At 37.6% G+C, this 22,511-nt stretch overlaps 1 protein-coding gene across 9 annotated transcripts in view; it reads right to left on the minus strand.

The window, feature by feature from the left end:
* The window catches only part of PTPRM (protein tyrosine phosphatase receptor type M), an 825,699-nt gene that overhangs the window by 535,263 nt on the left and 267,925 nt on the right, over positions 1-22,511 (minus strand). For all 9 annotated transcript variants that reach the window (XM_081262895.1, XM_081262888.1, XM_081262887.1 and 6 more), the window contains exon 3: positions 96-367. In XM_081262895.1, the coding sequence (XP_081119021.1) occupies positions 96-367 (272 nt within the window). The remainder of the gene's footprint in view (positions 1-95; positions 368-22,511) is intronic.

The raw sequence follows: 22,511 nt of genomic DNA on the forward strand, positions 1-22,511 counted from the left end.
TTATTTTACATTCTAATTATATTAATATAAAAACAATTCATATTCTTAGAAATTAGAGGATGCTTCAAAACACGAAATGGAAAGAAAACACATACCTGATAAAAGTTAGGCCAGAATGTACTAATGGCCAGTTCTGCCCTGTTCCATGTACGTGTTGGGTCTCCAGATATATTCCAGATAGGATTTCCCAAAGGTCCGTTATTGACTTTCACATAGACATTGAGTAACCCAGGAGCAGAATTACTCTTGCTGGATACAAAATAGTGAAAGTCAATGCAGTGGGTATCATTTTCCTTAAGCTGAGGTAAGAGCAGGTGAGCTCTCTGCCCCTCAGGTCTCCCAGATGCATTCACCAGCATGAAAGAGCCTGCAGAAACAAGATCAAGGGAGACTTACAATCTGAAACACTACTTTATGATCACCTCTGAGAATCTATCACCATTTACATGGGTGGATACTGCAATTCCATGTATCTTACTTAAGCTTAAAGCCCCAGTTTCTTTCATACCTTTTTTTATACACTATGTGCTCTTTACTACTACCAATGTGTTCTCAAAGTCAGTGAATGGAAAATACTCAGGATGTTACTGCAGATAGTCTTGTAAATAACAGATATGCATGCAGCATAATGTCGGTAGACTTGCTTTGATCAACCTGGTAGTCACTGACCACATTTATACCAACTAAAATTAAATTCCATACTATTAAAATTCAGGGTCTCAGTCACTCCAACCATTTTATATATTCTATGGCCACCTGTGAATACTTCCTACCAGGTTGGGCAGCACCACAGATATAAAAAATCCTCATCTTCTTAGAATTTTCTATGAATAGCACTATTCTATAACTGTACCACCATTTGGTAATTTTAATATCCTGAGATGACTTAGAAAGAGACAACAGGTCAGGTGCAGTGGCACACACCTCTAATCACAGCTACTCCAGAGACTGAGGATAGAAGATCACAAATTAGAGACCCTATCTCACAATTAAGAGGGTTGGGAATTTAGCTTAGTGGTAAAGCATCCCTGAGCTCAATCCCAGTAAAACCAAAAAGAAAAAGAAAAATTAGTATAGTCTGTGGAATCCTACTTTATTGCACTATGATACTCCCTAAGCTCCATGTAATATGATCCTTCTGCAGTTCAACACCACCACCCCTCTGTCACTACTGTAACAGGTGACTTTTTGACAATGGGGGCATTTGCCCAACAAGGTGTAGAACTGACCACACTGATGCATAATGGCCACCCCCAGAAGACGACCATTCCCAGAAGTCTCCATAAGCTCATGTACTTTGACACTCACAGCACTAACCTGCCAATGAGTTCTTAACAGTTTCCAGATGAATCTATGCTTTCTATATAACCTGGCACTTGAGCGTTCCCTATATCTTGCTTCATCAGGAGTGGTGCTTTTAAAACACGAGCTTTATAAACCATATAAAATGTATAAAAGCAAATTATTCTTTAAAAAAAGAAAATAGGTCATAAGTCCTATTTCCTTTTAGCAGTAAGGCAAAATAATAATAGTCTAAGGAGGACCTCTACACTTGGAGCATAAAAATTAAAGAAAAAACAAAAACACCACCCAGGTGTTGATGGACTCCAAATATCTACTGGACAAGCAGGCTGCTGTCCCAACTGAATATTATTTTTACAACTACCTCATTGTGAGTCACAGTGGTCAAGGTGGTGTGTGTAAGTATGTTTGTGTGTATATTTGTGTTAGTGCATACTTCCACATAGCTATACACAATATAACAACCAGACTAGAAAAAGTGTGTAGAATTTTTGGCTTATTCACCTGCAGTGATTTCCCTAATAGCAACACAAGATTACCTTTCCCAGAAAAATTATTATAAGGACCAAAAAAAATAGGTGATATTCTTTAGTTATTAATAGGCCTTAAACAAATGTACTATAATGCCATTGTTAAGGCTGTATGGCTGTTATCATTGCACTGGGATGAGCTAGTTTTAATGCCATTTACATACATAGGTATGAGGTCACAGAGAGATTAGGAAGCATTTTTCCAGATGATTTTAAGGTGAGTTATCGGCAAAACCATGACTTGAGTCTCTGAGCTTCCAGCCCATTCCTCACTCTACCACACTTCAGTAACCTCACGTGCCATTTAAACATACATTTTAAAAAAGAACCTCTTCACAACAGTGAAGGATAATTATAGTAGCTTTTTAAAAATGGGACAATGATTCCAAAATGAATGTCAGGCCCATTAGAACACAGCTCAAAGGGAAGGGTTATGTATGGAATGTGTATTTCAGTAATAAGGAAGAACTTTAAAAGATATTTAAGAAATGATTAAGAGCCTGTAGTCCTTGCTACACAGGAGGCTGAGGCAGGAGGATTACTGGGGTCTAGGTGTTCAAGGTCAGCCTGAGCAACACAGTGACATCCAGGAAAAGGACAGATGGACAAATGGAAGAAAAGAGAAAGAGAGTCACTGAAATGGTTTGGCTGTTACAATTTACAATTTAAAAGAATTTAAAAGAAGGAGAAGAAAATCTTTGAAAAATACAGGGCTGGCTATCCCCATCACAAATCCAAAGCAGGTCTTTGGTGTTTAACATGAGTTAAAGATTATATTTTACTGCTCTAGGTAAAATGTGAGCTGATTTATTACACAATCTGTCATCTGGGGCTCTGTGATTTGTGAGGTAGTTACCATGTGCATTCCTACTGTTGGGGTTGTGGCACAACAGGACCTTGAGGCCACCTCTGAATCATCAAAACCTACAGTACTGCCACTCCATCAAGAGTATGCTTCCATCAATTAAACTTTGGCAACTCTGGGAGACAATCATGGCAAGCTGCATAGGATGGCAAAAATATGCACTGCCCATATTCAGGGAAAGAGGCTTAGATGAAATTCAGGATGGGAAAACTCTGTTCTCATGCTGCCACACGCTCTTCATGAAATTACCTGGGTGTCCAAAAGTACTGTTTTCCTAGTTTCACAGCCTGTCTTAAAATGCTTAAGCCACTGTGCTCCATTCTACCACAACATTCCCTTCTAGTCAGCTTTTTGAGTTATCCAAAGTAGACAGAGAACTTTATGTTTGAAGTCAAAGTGAAATTCAGGTAAAATCCAAGTTATAATTATAGCAGTCCTTTCTCATCTGCCATTTTTGTTTTCCATGTTTCAGTCAACTATGATCCACAAAATTAAAGAAAAGATTTCAAAAATATAAATAATTCAAAAGTTTTAAACTGTGCACCATTCCAAGAAGCTTGATGGAATTTCATGCTGTCTGGCTCCTTTCCACCCAGGACATGCAGCATCCACTTGTGCAATGTATACATACTGTACATGCTACTTGCCCATTAGTCATTTAGAGTCATCTAGGTTACCAAAGGGACTACTGAACTATCAAAGTGTTTCTAGGGTTTGGTGCTATCCAAGATGTCACCACTATCCACTGTGGGTCCTTAGAACATGCCCCTGACCTAAAAGGGTAACTACTTAAGTGACCTTAATTCATACAGACATTTCTCCTTTTTTGTCACTGTTTGAGTCAGAATGCAATCTGTTTTACAACAAGGTATGCTTCTGTACTGCAGATTAGCAAACAGGAATGGCTTCCCTAGAACACACAAGTCTCTTGAGTTCATGTGCAATTTTTTGAAAATGTAAAGTCTCTGGGGCATATTTTATCTCCAATAAAGGGAAATCTTTATCAATCCATGATGGCATTTAAACACTGCTAAGATATCCTGAAGATGTGCCTTCCCTTCCCGTAGACCAAGAGTGACAAGAAAAGTTCCTCAGTGAAGCTGCCCAGGAAACAGGAAGAACAGATAAGGAAACTAAAGCCCTCACTCACTCCCTTCTTCAGTTTGGAAAAAGAGAAAAATGATTAAGGATGAAGAAAAACTTTGGATCATATCTTTAAGTTTGGCAGAATATAGTCTCCATTAGAAGGAAAAGAATTTAAGACCCTCAACAGAAGGAAGGATCTGCAGACCAGAGTTTAGGGCCAAGAACAAGGTCCCTGGGATTCTGCTCAGATGAGCCAGCACTGTAATTAGAGATATCCCTATTTTATTTTATTTTTTTTATTTCTCTATCTACAAAAAGCTGCTTAGGTTTTGAGTTATCAACCCCAATTCAGGTTTCCTCCTGTTCTGTAATGTGTGATTCTGTGAAATTAGCGGGAGGTTTTCTAAGTACACATGTGTGGCATTGGTAGAAACACAAATTCTCTGTGCGCTGTTCCTCTTCCACTTGTTCTGACCCTCAGGATGCAACACTGTTCTCTATGGTCCTAGCAAAGGTATCATTCTCCCAAATAGTCTGCAAACTGGCCAGTACTGTGATCTCAACACACAGAATTTTTTAGGGAAAAGTCTCCTTTCAGAGCACTTTTCCTTGGGGTTTGCTCCCTGAATGATATTCTTTTTGCTTTGCAGACTCCACTATTAAGGATAAATGTAGATACAGTCCTTAGGATAAAGTTTCCCACAAGACAGAAGTTCAACAAATGCTGATGATCATCATTATGTTGATGTTGGTTCCTCAAACCTTCTAAACACAGGCTTCTCTCCATCATCTGCAATTCTTTGTCATCTATTTCTCTGTTTCTCCCTGTCCACCTCCAACTCACCTGTTCCTATCCTAGTTCATGGAAGTGGTAGTTTTTAAATTTCCTTTCTTTATAACAGGAATACTAGCATTACAATATTACAAAACCTTTAGTTTCATCTTGCCCTTGAATTTGGGGGAAAAGGATGATCTTATTGTAGTTTGCAGCTATCAGGACTTAATTCATAGCTTTAAAATACAGAAAGTGACATTTCCACACCCATGAGTGTATCCTGATAGTGCTCGCTGCTATCATCCACTGAGTTTACAAAAGCAAGTGTGAACATTTATGTTTAGCAAAGTCTAGCAGCCCAGACCCTGCAGGAAAGTCACAGTTGTGTAGAAAGGAATTGCAGGAGGGAGGGAGAGGGACTGTTTAATAGTGTGAATTTATTACTGATCTGCTATGAAAGTAAAGTCAACTCACCAACAAATGTTTAAAGAACTAAAGAATTCAAAACACTGATATTCAATTTTAAACCATTAAGTGTGGTTTTTAAACAATATCCCTATATGGCTGAATGTTTAATTTTCATCTTCTATTTCAATGTTTTGACTGCAAGGAGATGCATTTTCAAAGAGTAATTGGGTCTCCCTCTGTAGTTATTTCCTTACCTTAATTTTCTCCCCCTACCAAAAGCACTCCAACAGGGCAAAAAAATAAAAGCAATCATAATTCAAATTAGCATTGAAATTCTGTTTGTGTTCAGATAACAAAACACCCTTAAGTCACTAGTACATAAGTAGAGGATATAACATTGCAGGCAAATGAAATGAGCTCCAGTTGATGAAGCCAGCTTCAAAAGGGGCAGTCTTTAGATGCAGACTTCGAAGATTTTTAAGAATAATTATTTTGGTTCCCCCCAAAGAGGAAAACTCTCTTCTGAGAACATGCAATGCTCGCATTCTCCAATCTTTGGGTGAATTAAATTTAGCTTAATCATATCCATTGGCAAATGCTTTTGATTAGACTATCTTCCATCATTGTTTGTGACAGCAGTAATAACTACATACGATTAGTTATTCCTTTCTACCCCATCATTAAAATTTGCAATGGTGTGGTAGAAGCTCTAGATTTGGAAGCTGAGGAAACTGCATGATTTCTCAGCCTATGTTTGAGAACTATGCAAACAAAAGAGGAGCATTTTCTGTTCTACAGTGCGAGTTATTTAATACTTGAGCTGATGGAGAAGCACCATGTTGTAAACTTTAAAGCCATTACAAAATCTACTTTTAAAAGCTTCTTAGTTCTAGCAAAAGCACACTGATCATTGGTCTTTCCTTCCCTTTGGCCATTTTGCCTTCATTTTATCCTTTATGATAATGCCTTTGAATATGTGGATTTAGGATCCAAAAGCTCCATAAAATGTTTACAAGTTCCATCAATGTTAACATACACCTCGACTCTAGTAGATGGGGCCATCTGGGCTTCTTATGACCTACTCAGAAACAACCAGTTATAACAATTTAGTTCACTAGAGCTGTGCTTCTCAAACCATATATGATGGGGCAGTTTTTTAGACAAATATCCAGTGCATCTCAGAACAGATTTAAGCAAAATGCCATAAACCATGAATTGCTTTTTTAAAAAAATGAAATGAAAACACACAAGACGTAAGCCCCAAATTTGTTTTGATTCAGTGAAATGAACAGAAAATTACTCTCAAATTCCTATGAACATTTTCTAAGGATTTTCTGTTCATTTCAGTACTGGTCACAGAGCAAGAACAAACAACCCATGGGTCAGCTTTGACCTGCACACAACAGCATAGCATTGGCTTCTATCAGAGCAAAACAGTAAGCAGAGAGAACCCTGGTACTCACATACATTGTCCCTCTTAGCTCCCTTATATTGGCTTGAGTATGCTTCACATATACTAAAATTCTGGATGCTCAAGTCCCTTATACAGAATGGCATAGTATTTGCATATAACCTAAGCCCACACTCCTGTATACTTTATAGCATGTCTAGATTACTTAAAATACCTAATGCAATGCAAATGTAAATAGCCATTATCCTGTAGGGTTCAGGCATAGTGACAAGAAAAAAAATGTCTGTATATGCTTAGTACAGGTGTTATGTTTTTCAAATATTTTCAAATACCTTGATTCTCTGGATATGGAGTGGTCTACAGAGGGCCAACTATATACATTTTTCTTCAATGGTAGATGAGTGAAATTTAAAGCAAAAATGGGGGAGGGGATCTGCAGTTTCTTAACACAAAGGTAATTAAAAGAAAACCCCTTTGAATATGAAAGAAAGTTATACAAGAAAAGTAGGAGGCTGTCAGGAAATCAAGTGAACAAAGACAAGACAGATATGATCATGGTGACTGAAAAGGTCTCATTAGACTCTGTGAACAGAAAAGAACTGGCTTCAAGGCCAGGAGGAGATGCAGAGCTTGCAGCAGGCCACAGCCTAAGGAACTGCCACATATATCAGCAGAGCTGGAAGCCATGCACAGTGGTGTGCACCTGTAGTCCAAGCTACCGGGAGGCTTATGCAGGAAGAAGGTTGGAGCCCAGGAGTTCTAGGATAGCCTGGGCACACAGTGAGGACACCTCAAAAAAAATATTTAAGAGAAGAAATGTGCTACCTAGTGCCTAGAGCAAGTGTCCTATATATTTGGCCTCAATAAATCTTCACTACAATTGAAGACGGAAAGGAACAGAGTAAATTTAGCAAAGGAGTCCAGAGAAGTATTTAATAACAGAGCCAGGGGAATTCAAAGCTTTTCTCTTCAAGTTCCAAAGGCAATGCTTTAAACCCAATATTTTCTCAAATATTTTGACTGCAACTCATAGTACAAAATGTATTGTACATAGTGACCCAGTGTGTAAGTGGAATATCATGTTTCTATATGTATTTATGCCCACACACACGCAAACACAAAACTTACAGCAAAACGAGTGTCACTGTTTCTGACCATGTGTGTTTGTGCACTACACTCACATTTTCTATTCTCCTCTATTTCATTTTTCAAGATAAATAAATAAATTGATGCTGGCTATAACCCATAATTGACTTCACACTCCATGAATGTTTTAGAACTGACTGCAATTCCTCCCCAACAACCAAACCAAAGAGAAATACACTGTGCTCTGCTTCCTCAGAAAGAAAGCTTTTTATTATTTGTCCTTTAAAATTTGATCCCATCCCCCAAGAGTCAAACTACCAAGTTGTATTCCTCCTCCCACTCCGTCTGCCAGAGCTGGCAAGGCTCCAAAGAACATGTCTCCTCGGATGAGAGACTTCATGAAACTAGGAAACTAACTCAGGGAATAAAGCTCAAAGGGAGCAAAGCCTCTGTGGGGAGTGCCACCATCGCTTTACAAACACTTATTAACACCCATGCCAGCAGCTGAAGCCGTCTCCACAGCCATAGTGATGTCCTGCAGACCAGATGTCATGCATCCTTCTTAAGCTATTGCTGCTTCTGTGCCCTTTTCAAAAATCCACCCTCCTGCAAACATGAAATACTTATTCACAGACACTAGGAAATAAAATGTGAAGAAAAACAATTCTTTCTTCTCCCAAATGATATGTCTCCTTTTCAACTTGCCCTCTCTTCTTGCCACATTCCTGATATGGTGGTGAAACTACAGTAAGACAGCAAACAGAAGCCCATGGAAAATTCTAACCCACTGCATGACATTCTCACACCTAAAGAGTCCAGTTTGTACACTCACTGGGAAAAGATCTGACAGGCACATCCTGGCAGGGAGATGCTTATAAGTCATGCCGGTTAATATACAGTATTCTACTCTCCTTGAGGGAATTCCACAGCAATCTATGTGCTTAGTATGTTTGGATCTGAAATCACTCCAGAAGGCCCATGATTTAATGGCTTGGTCCCCAGCTTGAGGATATTTGGAAGTGTGAAAACTTGAGGTAGAACCTAGAAAGAGGTACTTAGGTCTTTGGGGCAATGGTCACAAAGGAGATGTGAGAATGAGTCTCTTACTCTCTTTCTCTTTGGGCCATGGGGCAAGAAGTTCAGCGTAGTCACATGCTCCCCACCATGATGTACCTAAGGCAATTGGGCCAACAGATTATGGACAGAAACATCCAAAACTGTGAGTCAGCTGAACGTGGTAGCACACCCCTGTAATCCTAGCAACTCAGGAGGCTGAGGTAGAAGGATTGCAAGATGAAGGCCAACTTCAGCAACATAGCAAGACCCTGTCTACCAAGAAAAAAAAAAAGAACTGCGGAAAGTAGCTCAGTGACAAAGAGCCCTTGGATTCAATCCCCAGTATACCAAATAAATAAATAAATCTGTCATCTTTAGAAGTTGATTGTCTCAGGTATTTATCATAGTAATGAAAGCTGACTAGCACAGTATTCTCAAATAAATAGCATGGCTTACACACCTTAAATGTACATGCAACACTTGCTAAAAGACATTTATATTAAATACCCAAAACATATTCAATTGTCAGATTCACAGCACAACTGAATGCCTATTTATTATTATTCATAAAAGTACTGAGCTGACAGAAATATCTTTCCCCTTACCCAATCACTTTTAACTTTGACAGGATTCATCTAAGCACCCAGTTTGTACTAGGCATTTTGAGAATTATAAACAAAACTTGAGCCTATTCCTCCAGCAAGGACTTCACAGCTTAGTTATAAACCTTTAAATGTTTTCTATTCAACACCAAGAAAATTTTAAAAATCACAGAATTAACAAATCATATGCACCAAGGTTGCTGAAATTTACATATAAACATGATAAAGTAGTTATAAAATTTGTGGATTCCGGGTTATCAACTGATCTTTGAAAGGAGTTTTGAGACAGAGTTATCTGAAGAGACAAAGAAGCTTCTAAGGAGACTCATGGGAAAGGGAAGAACCCCTGGGAATTCCACTTAGAGAAGTACTATGCTCTCCTTTTATAAGAGAAGCAAAGCTTTAATGAGAACTAAATTGTATTATAATGTGTCATTCAAACAAATGGCTTCAGTAACTTAGCTGGAAAATACTAGGTGTGTGCTTTATAATTTATAAGTAAAAAAAAAAAAAAACAAATAGAGTAAAGCAAACACAACCTTTTAACTATCTGATGACGCTAATGACTATATCTTAGGAAATGAGCCACAAGTACAACAATCCAAGAGTGACAGGTAGGCTATTTAAAATGTTCTTAAGAGACTGCTTAATTTCCCATACTTCACGCTTTTTATTGATTGACATCTTTACAAATGAGTTCGTTTTTGTTCTAAATCTCAGAATGACACAAGCCATCACAATATAAGCTTCCACTTATTTCTTCCCCAAATTACTGTTGATTCAGAGATCATTTTTCCCCACATGTATATCTAGCGATAATCTATCAGCTAAACTATGACTTGCTTTAAGAAGAAATTATGCCAAAAGCTTCTATAGAAAATGCATACCAGGGCTGGGGATGTGGCTCAAGCGGTAGCGCGCTCGCCTGGCATGCGTGCGGCCCGGGTTCGATCCTCAGCACCACATACAAACAAAGATGTTGTGTCCACCGAGAACTAAAAAATAAATATTAAAAATTCTCTCTCTCTCTCTCTCTCTCTCTCTCTCTCTCTCCTCTCTCACTCTCTCTTTAAAAAAAAAAAAAAAAAAGAAAAGAAAATGCATACCAAACTTAAATATTTTAAAAGTGCATCATCTTTGACATTCTCAGCCTAATAAATGCCTGCTAGTGGTATTCAAAAGGAGCTAAATCTTCCTTTGTCACATAAAACAGTTCTCCAAAGGACTCTAAGGGTTCTATTAACATCCCTGATTGAAAGCTCCCCATATTCCTGAACAGGAAACCAAAGGACATTTCATTAGCTCAGCTAAGGTCAGAATGCAGGGACTTCAACTACTTGATCAGATGATGGAAAAAAGAAATTGTCTAAACTTAATAAGGTTAGTCAGCGAGGAAATCAAACTGATCTCCACAGGAAACTGAAGGTACAAAATCAAACGGATGTTACCCAAACCATCTGGAACTTAAGGAATTTGTTAGATTAATTAATTGAAAGGTATATATGTATGAAAATTTCTCAATAAAACTCATTATTTTATATAACTAATTTGTGCTAATAATTATAATAAAAAGACATCAATAAATAATTAGCAAATTATATGAAAGAGCAATCTGCATTAGCAGAAATACAATTAGTGCTGAGATGCCTGGTAAAATATTTCTTTTCACCATTAAACCAAGATATTTAAATTAAACAAATGCCTGATATAATTTTCATCTGAATACATTTTTAAACATGTAAAAATTTCAATATCAATGCTTGTGAGGTTCTGATATAGCTCCTTCTTGGAAGAAGGGAGGTCAAATAAAATGTAATTTAATGCAGCATTCTAAAAGTACAGTCCACAAAGCCAAAACTCAACTACAAAACTTAATAGCTCTGTGATGTTATGAAAATCACTCTCAACCTGAGTCAACTCCTCTATAAAATCAGAAAAGAGCAGTGCACACTTGGAAAGACATGGAGTAAGGCAAGCAAAACATCCATCACCATGGTGCACAAGACTGGGAAGGGTCCCTGAGTTTGGTGATAAAAACTGGACTCTGTAGCTAAATCATCTGTATTTGGACCTTGACTCAAGTCACTCACCATGTTCCCTAGAAGTTAACTAGCTTCTCTATGTCTCCCTTTCCTATATATGACATGGGGAAAAGATTGTACCCATTTCAAAGAGGGTGTTTAGTAAATCAAATGAGATAATTTCTGTAAAATGTTTCTTAAAAACAGTGCCTGGAACAAAGCAGAGATATACAAAACTTTGGCCTTGGTCCTGGATTTTATTCAAATGTATGTGAATTTTGCCTAGGAAGATGGCATAGCTGAATGTCTATTGAAAGGTAATAGCTGGCATCCTTGAACTTACAGGTAACAATGATCATGTGATTATATTAGTTACTGTCATCCATATTTATTCAGTCTAGCAAAGTCAGAAATACAAACCAGGTATGCTAGTTGGAGTTACCTTTAATAGCTAAATATTATTTTTCAAGTATAATCACTCTAGATATAAACTTGGAGTGAAAAAAATCTAATGTGATTTAAATGATGAAATATTACCAACTCTGTTGGCTTTTAAATGTATTTTTATTACAATAGTCAAATGTTATAATAATTAATGGTGATTGTGGTATTTTTAGTTTTATTTAAAGAACTATTTATTAATAACTTTCAAACGGTGCAATAGGTTAATAGTGAATACATTAACTATTAATAAAAAGAGCAATAATAGCTAAAAATTATATGAATTTTTGATACCTGAAAAGCATTCTTCTAAGCATTTAATATATATGAGCTTTTTTAATCCTTACAGACTTGAACTCTTAAGAAATAGAGAGTTAAGTCACTTGATCAAGATCGTTCATGTAACAAGGGGTACAGCTGGAATATGAACCTTGGGAGGCTGTCTACACTAAAGTCTGTTCTCTGAAGCATGATACTGTCTGCTCTCAGATTAAGATCAAGAGCAACCCACTAGTTAAACAACTTTGGGAAGAACACCAGATCCTCTCGAGTAAATTCATAAACAAAGCATATTTATGATAAATGAACCTAAGGTAACTAAGAAAGGAAAACACATGAGCATGCTCCCTACCATGAGAGTTTGAAGGATAGGAAATCTTTTGGGGTAGAGATGAGTCTCCCCAGACAGGACCCTACTGACCTGACAGCTAGCTGCCAGTACATGAGTGAACCCAGTCAAGATTAGTCATGTGGCCCCCAGCCCCAACAGCTGATGGCTAGAATTGTCAAGTATGGGGGTTGTTATAAAATGCCAAGCTGGGGATAGATCTAGATTGTAAGTTTATGAGGTTCACAGAACCACATGCTCTTCCCACGTGTATTCTGAAACTTTTAACAAAGTTTTAAATGATAATAAAAAAGTTTTTATAAAAAGCTAACATCTGAATTGTGGATCACATAATATCACTGAAAGTACATTATAGGAAATTAAAAAGTCTTCTGTACATCATTCAATTGGATGTGTAATTCAAAAACAATCAAATATTTGGGAATTTCATTTGATATAAGTTGATGTTTTTAAAATCACTTCATAGTGATTTTCTATCTATACATACTATATGAATTACACACACACACATGCTCACTCACATGCATGCACACACTCTATTTACTTACAAAAAAAACACAGGAAAAATTTTAAAAAGGAAGAGGGAGAGAGAAAGAATGAATCGTGCAAATAAATTTACTGAAAAAAAAGTAATTATGGTAAACCTTGCGGAATTTTTGGCAAGAATGGTGCACATTCATTAGTACCTACAGTATCCTGGGATATACCATAACATATTGGATCATTTATGCATTGTTAGATATTTTACTTATTTGTGAGGAAATTCTCAAGGAAGCTTTTGGTGTCCTCTTTCTCCTAATGTTTTCAACCTGTAGACGGTATAGGTTAATTAAAATGGTTTAATTAACTGTTTCTTGATTTTTATCCATCTTGATGTATGACACAAACACATTTAGGTATAAATAGTCAAATGTTATAATAATTAATGGTGATGGTGACATTTCTTTCCCTTTACCTAAGCTGGGTCGGAAGGAAAGTTTACCTTCAACTTTCCTGAGTTTCACTAGATTTTAGGTTTTTCCCCCCTCAGAACTCAGGATAATTTCTTACATTTCTAATCAAAGCTAAGGTTTTAAAATTCATTTTTCTCAGAGTCCTAAAGAATTGGGTTTTGCACCCTGTCTCTAGAATATTTTATTTTATTTTAGGTAAATTTCACATAGCATACATTTTAACCACTTTAAATATTCACTTTTATTACTTTTCCTTCAAAGTGTGCTCACTTGATGATGAACTGATCCACTTACAAAGGAAATAACTATGCTTGGAAAATTCTATATACTAGCTCTATTACTACAGCAAAGAACTAGATAGCCAAATATTAGACATCTTTGAAAATTGTTTTCTATTCACAAATAGGTCCAATTCATTCTTTTCCTGTGTTTAACTGTTTCCTTCATTAAAAAAATATCAAAATGTCACTTGCTATTGTAAAATATCAAACAATAAAATATTTCAAAGAAAAACAGCCACTTCTTGTCACTCAAAGGCCTACAATCTTATTCCACCCAAGGCAGTAGTCTCTTCCTTGAAAACCCTTCCCTATATATATAAACCTACAGTCACATAGAGGAAGTCTATGTTATAATAATTAATGGTGATGGTGACATTTCTTTCCCTTTACATAGTTGGAAGGAAAGTTTACCTCCTTTTTTTTAAAGCCTTTTCTTATTTTTTTATATCTTTGTTTTATTTATTTATTTTTTATGTGGTGCTGAGGATCGAACCCAGTACTTCATATATGTGAGGCAAGCACTCAACCACTGAGCTTACAACCCCAGCCCAAGCCTTTTCCTATTTTTTAAAAAGAATAATAAGTTGGTACATTCCTCTGCAGCTTGTTTTGTCCCTTTAACAATAATATGTCATGGAAAACTCCTCAAGCCAACATGAACACACAAATTTAACTGGACATTTTTAATACCTCTACTACAAAGTATACTTCAATAAATATCCATATGAACATACTGATGTTTTTATTTCTATACAATAGAGTCCTATAATTCAGGTTTCTGGTTAATAGGCACACTCACGCACACACACATTTTTAAATTTTTTTTTTAATTTTTGATGGTACTATGGATTAAACCCAGGGACGCTCAACTACTGAGCCACATCACCAGTCATTTTTTTATGTTTAATTTTGAGATAGGGTCTCCTAAGTTGTTTAGAGCCTCACTGCTTCACTAAATTGCTGAAGCTGGCTTTGAACTGTGTTCCTCCCATCTCAACCTCCCAAGCAACTGGGATTATAGGAATGCTTCACAATGCCCATCAATTATATGTAATCTTAATTTTATGATGTTTTTTATTTGATTGTTTATTATTTTATAAACAATTGCTCCAGACATAAAAATAGCAATTTCTAGCTTATTAATGACACAATCAGTGGTTTATTACACAATGTTCCCAATACTTCAGAGAACAGAAGGGGCCCAAGGGGCAGGGTCTGAGCCCAAAAGCAGCTGTCTGCTGGCTTTCTCTATTCTGAGAAAGCATCTTGACTCTCATTGTCAATATAGTTGATGCTGTTGTTGGATAGCATTGATTCAGGCTTCACTATGAACCATTCACTCTAAGAAGCACTTTACATCTATTCTTTCATTCATTCCTTTCAATAACCCATTCAGAGGAGCATTATTATCATTTTATATTCAAAAGGATTGAAAAAAATATTCCCCAAGGTCAAACAGAAAACCAGGATTTCAATGTAGTTGGTGTGCTTCTAGGGCTGATGTTTTAACCCAACATATATAATCAAGATTTCATAGTGCATTTCAGAGTCAGATAAACAAATATTTGTGGCATATGTTTTCTGGAGAAAATTGAAAATGGAAAAACAAAACAATGCACTAGAAACGATTAGGGTCATCTTCAGTTTTTGAATTAGAACACCCAGAAGTAAAACTAGTGGATTTTCAGATCACATGGGCTATTCTTTTATTTTAAAAAAATTAAAACCTACTATGTTTACAATGACAGTATGAAGCCAAAATTTGTTCTATTCTCTCTCAAGTAAACAAAAAAGACTAATGACAGAATGCAAGATGAAAAGATGAGAATAAAATCTATTTCTTTAAAAACTACCAAGGTTCACTAAAAAACATAAATTTAATATAAGACATTTAATACAGTAAACAATTAAATTGTTCCTGGGTCTCTTCAGAAGCCCAGAGGATACTGTTCATTCTTGTTGTTTCCTAAAGCAATAAAATGACACCATAACAATCATATGGCTTTAGTTAAAAATGTACTTAAGGTCAAATTATTCAAAACAGATGTCCAATTCCCTTGGCTTACACAACCCTGGTGAAGACAAACATTATCTACTAAGTGCTAAAAAAGTGTAAGGATCCGAATTTATTTGTGATGAGTCACAGAAGCATTAGATGCCAAGCACACTCCACCTTCTACTTTACAAGAGTCCTCCACTCACAGGTTTGTCAAGAGTCAGGAGGAGGCTGGACATGGTGGTGCACGTCTGTAATCCCAGAGACTTGGGAGGCTGAGGCAGGCAGATTGCAAATTCAAAGCTAGCCTCAGCAACTTAGTGAGACCCTAAACAACTTAGTGAGAACCTGTCTCAAAATTTAAAAAGGGGGGGGGGGGGGGCTGGGGATATGGCTCAGTGGTTAAGCGCCCTTAGGTTCAATCTCTGGTGGGGTGGGGGGTCATCCCCAAGGTTAATCATTATACAAACTATACTCTCTTCGTAGCTGATAATGAAATGGGAAGAAACATTCCTGAATTAAAAATATTGATGATCCTGGATACTTAGCTTAATTTTTCTTTCATTTAACCAATATGTTTGTGAATAATTCATACAAGGAATTGCTTTTAATCCAAGTGGAGAATCAGATCATATACACATAAACTGCAAAGCAATATGAGTAAACATGCTCAATAGGATCATGCTTTCCTGTTAACGTATAGGAAAAATAAATGACTGGAATAGTAGAATTAAATTTACATCAATAACACTGGTGACGTGGGGAAGGAGAAAAGATATATTTTGAGTTATAATCAATGGATTTTAGATCTGAGGATGGAGAGCTAATTGCATCCCAAATGATTCTTGGCCCAAATGATAAAGAAGAATGGGGATTTCATATTATGGCAAGAAATAAATTTTCTGACAGAAAGCAAACTTATAAATTACACTTCTCTGTCTTCAGGCTTCCATGTTATCTGGGATACAGCATGCACTCAATTAGTTGTTGAATTAACTTCCATAATTCATTATGAACAAGAAATGGCAATTGATGGGTTTTAAAATCGCATTATGTATCTTGCTAGTAGAAACTTTAATTATTTTCCTTTATCATTCTTTAACTACACTAGAAAGAAGAACAAACTTCACACGTTTCACAAGTTCCTCTACAATACATTGCAAGCCTTTCAAGGTATTACCAGATGACAACTGCAACCTCATCTTCATTCACTCCTTAAATATACACCCAGGGCTTTAGCAATCACTGTGTGCTGGGCACTGTGGAATGCACCCTGCTTTCAAAGCTGAGGATGCCTCCAGCCCTATTCTTAAGCCAAGTGGAGCAGGGAGATGATGGTAGGCAATGGAAGGAGCAGGGACAGCACCATGCCCACAGAACAGGGGCACCAAAGGTAGTCCAGGAGGTGAGGTGCCATGATGGATCCTCAGGGGAAGGCATCCCTGAGTCTCATGCATGGTCAGAGGCAGAAGGAGAATGGACTGAGGACTCAGCCTTTGTTCTTTTCTACAAACATTTGTGAGGCCCTGACAGGTAAACAGACATTGATACTGACATGAGGAAGAAATATCCATGGCTCTTCAGATGCTACCAGTGTAACAGAGTAAGGAATCACATAATCCAATAATTACCATACAAAGTTTTAAGTGTTCTGGTACAGACAGATGCAGAGCCCTAGGTTGGGAGAGAGAAAAGGGTGGCTAATGCAATTTTAGGATTATTGTCAGGGTAAATTAAAAACTAATCTGGACCACACTGAAAAGGTTTAAAGTACACACAAATATAAACAATGATCATCATTATCTGGGAGGCTGGAAGGATGATTGAGATTCATTTTATTGGCTGTGCAAACTGCAGGAGGGTTGACCCAGCACACAAGAGCCTAAATCAAGATGTGAGTGAGCCACAGGTGGGTAGCATTGCCACAGTTGTTTCAGGAAGCACAGTATGGTTTTCCAGGAAAGCAACTGGGCTTTTCCAAAAGTAATAGCAGTTCACATTAAAACACTTTGTTCTTTATAGCTCAATGCTGTGGTTTTTTAAAAAAAAAAACTTTCATGAGTGCCATTGCTGCTTAAGTGGTATTTCAGGGAGTGGAACTCCTGCATTCACACAAACAGGTCAAATACTTCAAGCTCCCCATTACTGTGAGGGGCTTGAAAGCTACTTTACTCCTGTGGGAGTTGCTCTGCCAGAGACCAGGTGTTTGTAAGAGCATTTTAGAAAGCATCTTTAGAGCTTTTCATTAGGCAGAATTGCTTCCACAGAAGTCTATACAAGGCTCAGGGGACAAAAGTGAGCCAAAGGCCAGGAATATGTATAAGCTGCTCAGAAAAAATAAAACCCTTAAATGGTTTTATAATATTCTGAATAAAAAAAGGATTCTGTTGGTTTCATATTTAAAATGGTCTATCAGCTGTTATATTGATTGGTAAGTAATGAAGAGAGGGAAGGATAGGGTATTATTGACTGAGAATTAATTATCTATCAGCTACAAAGTCCTGGAGAGTAAGCTTCAGATAAAACAGATATCATCAAATCCAAGCATTTATTCAGGGGACTCTGGGCCTGAACTCAACCACAGGCACAAAAGTCATGTTGTCTGGCTTTTGCATCTTCAGAAATTCACAAGACAGGAAGAAACTGCTAATGCAGTGAGAAAACTGAGGGAAGACACCAGGAAATACGCTAAACAGCCACAGGTAGTCCATGTACATGCAGCCCCATGGAAGCCATGAATGAAGCCAGATTTAAAGATAGGTAGTTGGTGTAGTTAGGTAATTGAGTAAAATCAAGAATGAAGGCCATAATGAGAATGGAGTCCAGGAAAGGGGGAATTGAAAATGTCCCCAAGGCCCAGAGCCCATCCCAAGGAAATGTTAATGAACCTGCTCCAGCAAACAAGGAGATGCTAATCCAAAAGCCTTCCCTGCCCAGATTACTCCTTCAGTCCACCTATCCCTCACCCTTTGGGACTTCCCACCTACATTCCATCACTGCAAGATAACAGAACCAAGGACAGGAATGCGGGAAAGCTGAAAGAAGACCTTAGTAATAAAAGAGGGAAGATCTTGCCCTTCTACGGATTCCACCTCTTGGGTCCCCTTCTTCCTCCAGGGAGAAGTCTTTTCTGCTGTCCTTAATAAAGCTTCTACTTTCTACTCTAAACTTGCCTGGGTGTGCTTCTCTGGTGTTATACTTCAGCATCTGGGAAGCAAGGATTCATCACTGGTAAACAGTGGTAACATGAACATGAGCAAGTGGCAGGTCTGCAGAGCCTTTGTGATCTCAGTGAAACCATTAATGTACTGCAGACAGCTTAATTTATACTCAGTGAGACCAGGAGGTGCCTGAAAGGGTTCAGAATACCTGTCACCTATAGGCAGGAAAATAAGTCCAAGTGCCAAAGAGTGACCAACTGTTTACCACCTTGAAAATTCTGCTCCCTAGAAATACTTCATCTGCCCCAAACTAAGACAGTCACATGATAATACAACTTCAGTTTCAGTTTCATTACCTGATAAAGTCCCCAAAATTAAATTGCACAAGGCCCAATCTGTAGCCCAAGGGATGACATCAGGGACCTTAGCTCTCAGATGTTCCTGTCTTTATTAAGATACTTATTCTCTCACACACACCTATATCAAAAAAATCTTTATCTGACTATCTCTCCTAATCAAGAAAGTTGAGAAAGATTATAAAAGATAGACAGCTTTACCATTAAGATTGTCTGTAGATCTTGATGCCTAGCTATGTCATCACTCTACCCAGACTGGATCCTCAGGAGGAGAATCAACTTAAATGTCAACATTTGAGTGAGCTTTTCTGAAGCCTTCAAAGTCTGACAGTTTTCAGATTTGTTTTGGGTATATTTGGTAGTTTTTAGGCTCATTTCAATTTACCCAAAATAAGCTGTATAAAATTCTGATTAGGTACAAGTATAAATATTTTAAAATATTACACTGTCACTTGCAAAACCCTGCTGCAATAAGCCAGATGCATTCAAATATTAAATACGTGAAAATCCGCAGTGAGTAATTGTTGGCCTCACTTAGTTTTCATATTACTATAAATACTGAGTATGTTTCATTTTAATCATTATTCAGTTTACTTTACAAGCAGAAACTTAGAAGCACAAAGCATAATTTTTAGAGGATTTAGAGAACTGCAAAGCTCCAGTTTAGGAATAAAGAAAACAAACTTTCAGGGCATACAAGAGACACTGAGAAATCATACATTCAGTCATGCAGAACACATTTATTAATGGTCTAGACACTGAGCTAGGAGCCCAGGGGCCAGAATTCAAAGATGAAGAGGACACAGAGGAGGGCTTCAGGGAGCTCACAGGCTCATCCAACAGGGCAATAGCCTTGTTTAACATACAAGTAAGAACACAGCTGGACAGTAGGATGCACAGCAGGAACACAAAAGAGGGGGCAGTGAAGGAAAGGTGCAGGAGGGATAGCAGCAGAAATGACTTATTTCTTAGAGGGAAAGTATTTAAAAGATGCATTGTCACTCATGCCACAGAATAACTGGGATAAGGGTCCAAATGGGAAGCCACCAAAATAACTGGCTTTGAAATAGGAAGGGCAGAAAGAAGAAGGTAGAAGAAAGCCTGGAAAAGAAAGACTGGAAGGTGAGGCAGCATACTGAGTGGGCCTCCACCAAGCTCCAGAACTTCACATCCCTGTGGTTGCTACAAACCACACATCCTGTGTGTGACATTGTATATCTGTTGTATACATCTAAGATAATTTCCTTGCATATTGATTAAGTCTTTCTTACAGTGTTTTTGCCAAATACAAATATTTCAGAGGGACAAGATTACAAGAAAAAATGGTGAGGAAAGGCCGAAAAGATGATACCCCAGGCTGGAAAGGCTAATAAGTCAGCTCTAGGACTGTAGCAGTTGGGTTCCCAAGTATCACACGCCAGCAGGTACTTTTCTTGGGATGTGAGAGTGAATACGACAGGTCCCCACTCTGCCCTCACTGAGCATATAAATCTCTCTATGTACATGAATCAATTTTTTTCTCCTCCCAACTAAAAAAAATGAAAACAAAGAAATCTTATAGGAACACAATTCAATGAGGATCAGAAAATTCCCCATGAATTCACTCAAATGGGAATCCCAAATCTACTAGCCCTCCAGCTACAATTTTCCCTGAGTTCCATGGTAAGGGATGCCACAGAAAAGACTTCCTGGCTTACACGTGAATGGAAATTAGAATGCAAGAATAAGGGGCACAGGGTTGTGAGACAAAGTGGGAGGGTAAATAGAAGTGGGTTAGTTACTGACCTGGTCACAAGTTTTATAAGTATGGCCAACGGAAGCACAGTAGTCCCCTGTTATTCTCAGGAGAAATACATACTAATACCTAGAATAAACGCCTGAAATCTCAAACAATATCTGTTTTAGTTTATTTTCTGTTGTCATAACCTAAAACCAGAGGATTTATACTTTATAAAGAAAAATGATCTATCAGCTTGCAGTTCTGGAGATACGAGTGCATGGTGCCAGCTATAGTTTGGGCTTTCTGGCTATACCACAACATGGCAGATGGCAAATTATGGGAGCATGTCTAAGAAGAGCAGATCATATGGCAAGACAGCAAACAAAAGGGATTCAGGAACCAGCTTGCTCTTTTTACTCACTATATCATAGGAGCTAATGAGGGTACTGTGACAACTACATTAACTCCTTCTGAGGGCAGCACCCTAAATGACCTTACCACCTTCTGCTAGACCACACTTCTTAAAGGTTCTAAACCTCAATATCGCCACTCTAGGGACCAAGCTTCTAGCATATGAAGCTTTGGGAGACAAACCATAGCAGTACCAAATCCAAAATGTACTATATTTTCCCCTATGCATGCATACCTATGATAAAATTTAATTTATAAATTATATACAGAAAAATATTAACAATAATAAAATGGAAAAATTATAATAATATACCACAATACAAGCTATTTAAAACTTGCAATTTACTTACTTCTGAAATGAACTACTTATTTATGATATTTTCTTTTCAGACCTGAGTTAACTGGGAGTAACAGAAACCAGAGAAAGTAAAGTCACAAATAAGGAGGTGCTGAAATAGTTATAAAACTCCTGAAACATTGTTCGCAGAAACATTCTACATTGGGGGAAGAGATTATTATTCACAAGCTCTCTCGTCTCTAATGGTCATTTCCCTTGTAAAGCACCAGTATCTTATTTCTCATCCGTACCCTGATCCCTCTGGAGGCCAACCTAGAAACATGAGTCCCCCATAGGAGTGGCATTATGCTGGGTAGGCCAGGGGATTCAAAGACACCAGGGGGCACACTTGGGCCAAGGGGGTAAAGAAGTACTGAATCTCAGAAGCTCAAACAAACCCTAGGGAGCCAGATGAGAATGCTGCTTTGCTGGTTTTAGACCACAATCAACATCAGAATTGGGGACATAATAGTGCACCTGGCCAGTCCAGCAGAGGTACCATGAAAGGGTAGAAGCCTGACTTCTGTATCTAAAGAACATGATTGGCATCAGGGAATCTCGCTGGATGAACATCAGCACGATATTAATATACATATTATATATCCCATGATAGCAGAGAAAATAAATGAAACTGCTCACATTTCCTCTATATACTTTGGATTTCACATTTCCTACACTTTGGGGCAAGACTTCAGACTTCACTACCTGCCTCATGGATTCTCTTCTACAACTGAAAGAAACAGGATTTTTAAAAATAGGCATATTATTGGAGTAAAAAGTAAACTGAATTTGTTTTATAGAGAAGACTGGTTGGACAATGGACCACTAGAATGTCAATCTTAGGAGGTCATGTTATGGATATCTTCAACGTTACATGGTACGTGGCAGTTAGTAAGTGCTCAGTAGATAATTTCTCATATTTTTGTCTTGTATTTAGAAAGCCCAGAGCTAGTTCATGGGACCATGGAATTCCCCATTGTAATAGCTCTACCTCTTATTTTATCTATCTATCTATTTATCTATCTATCTAGTTAGTGCCGGGGATTGAATTCAAGGATGCTTAATCACTGAGCCACATCCCCAGC

The sequence above is a fragment of the Spermophilus citellus genome, assembly GCF_964194105.1.
Source record: "Spermophilus citellus genome assembly, chromosome: 12".
Taxonomy (NCBI): Eukaryota; Metazoa; Chordata; class Mammalia; order Rodentia; family Sciuridae; genus Spermophilus; species Spermophilus citellus.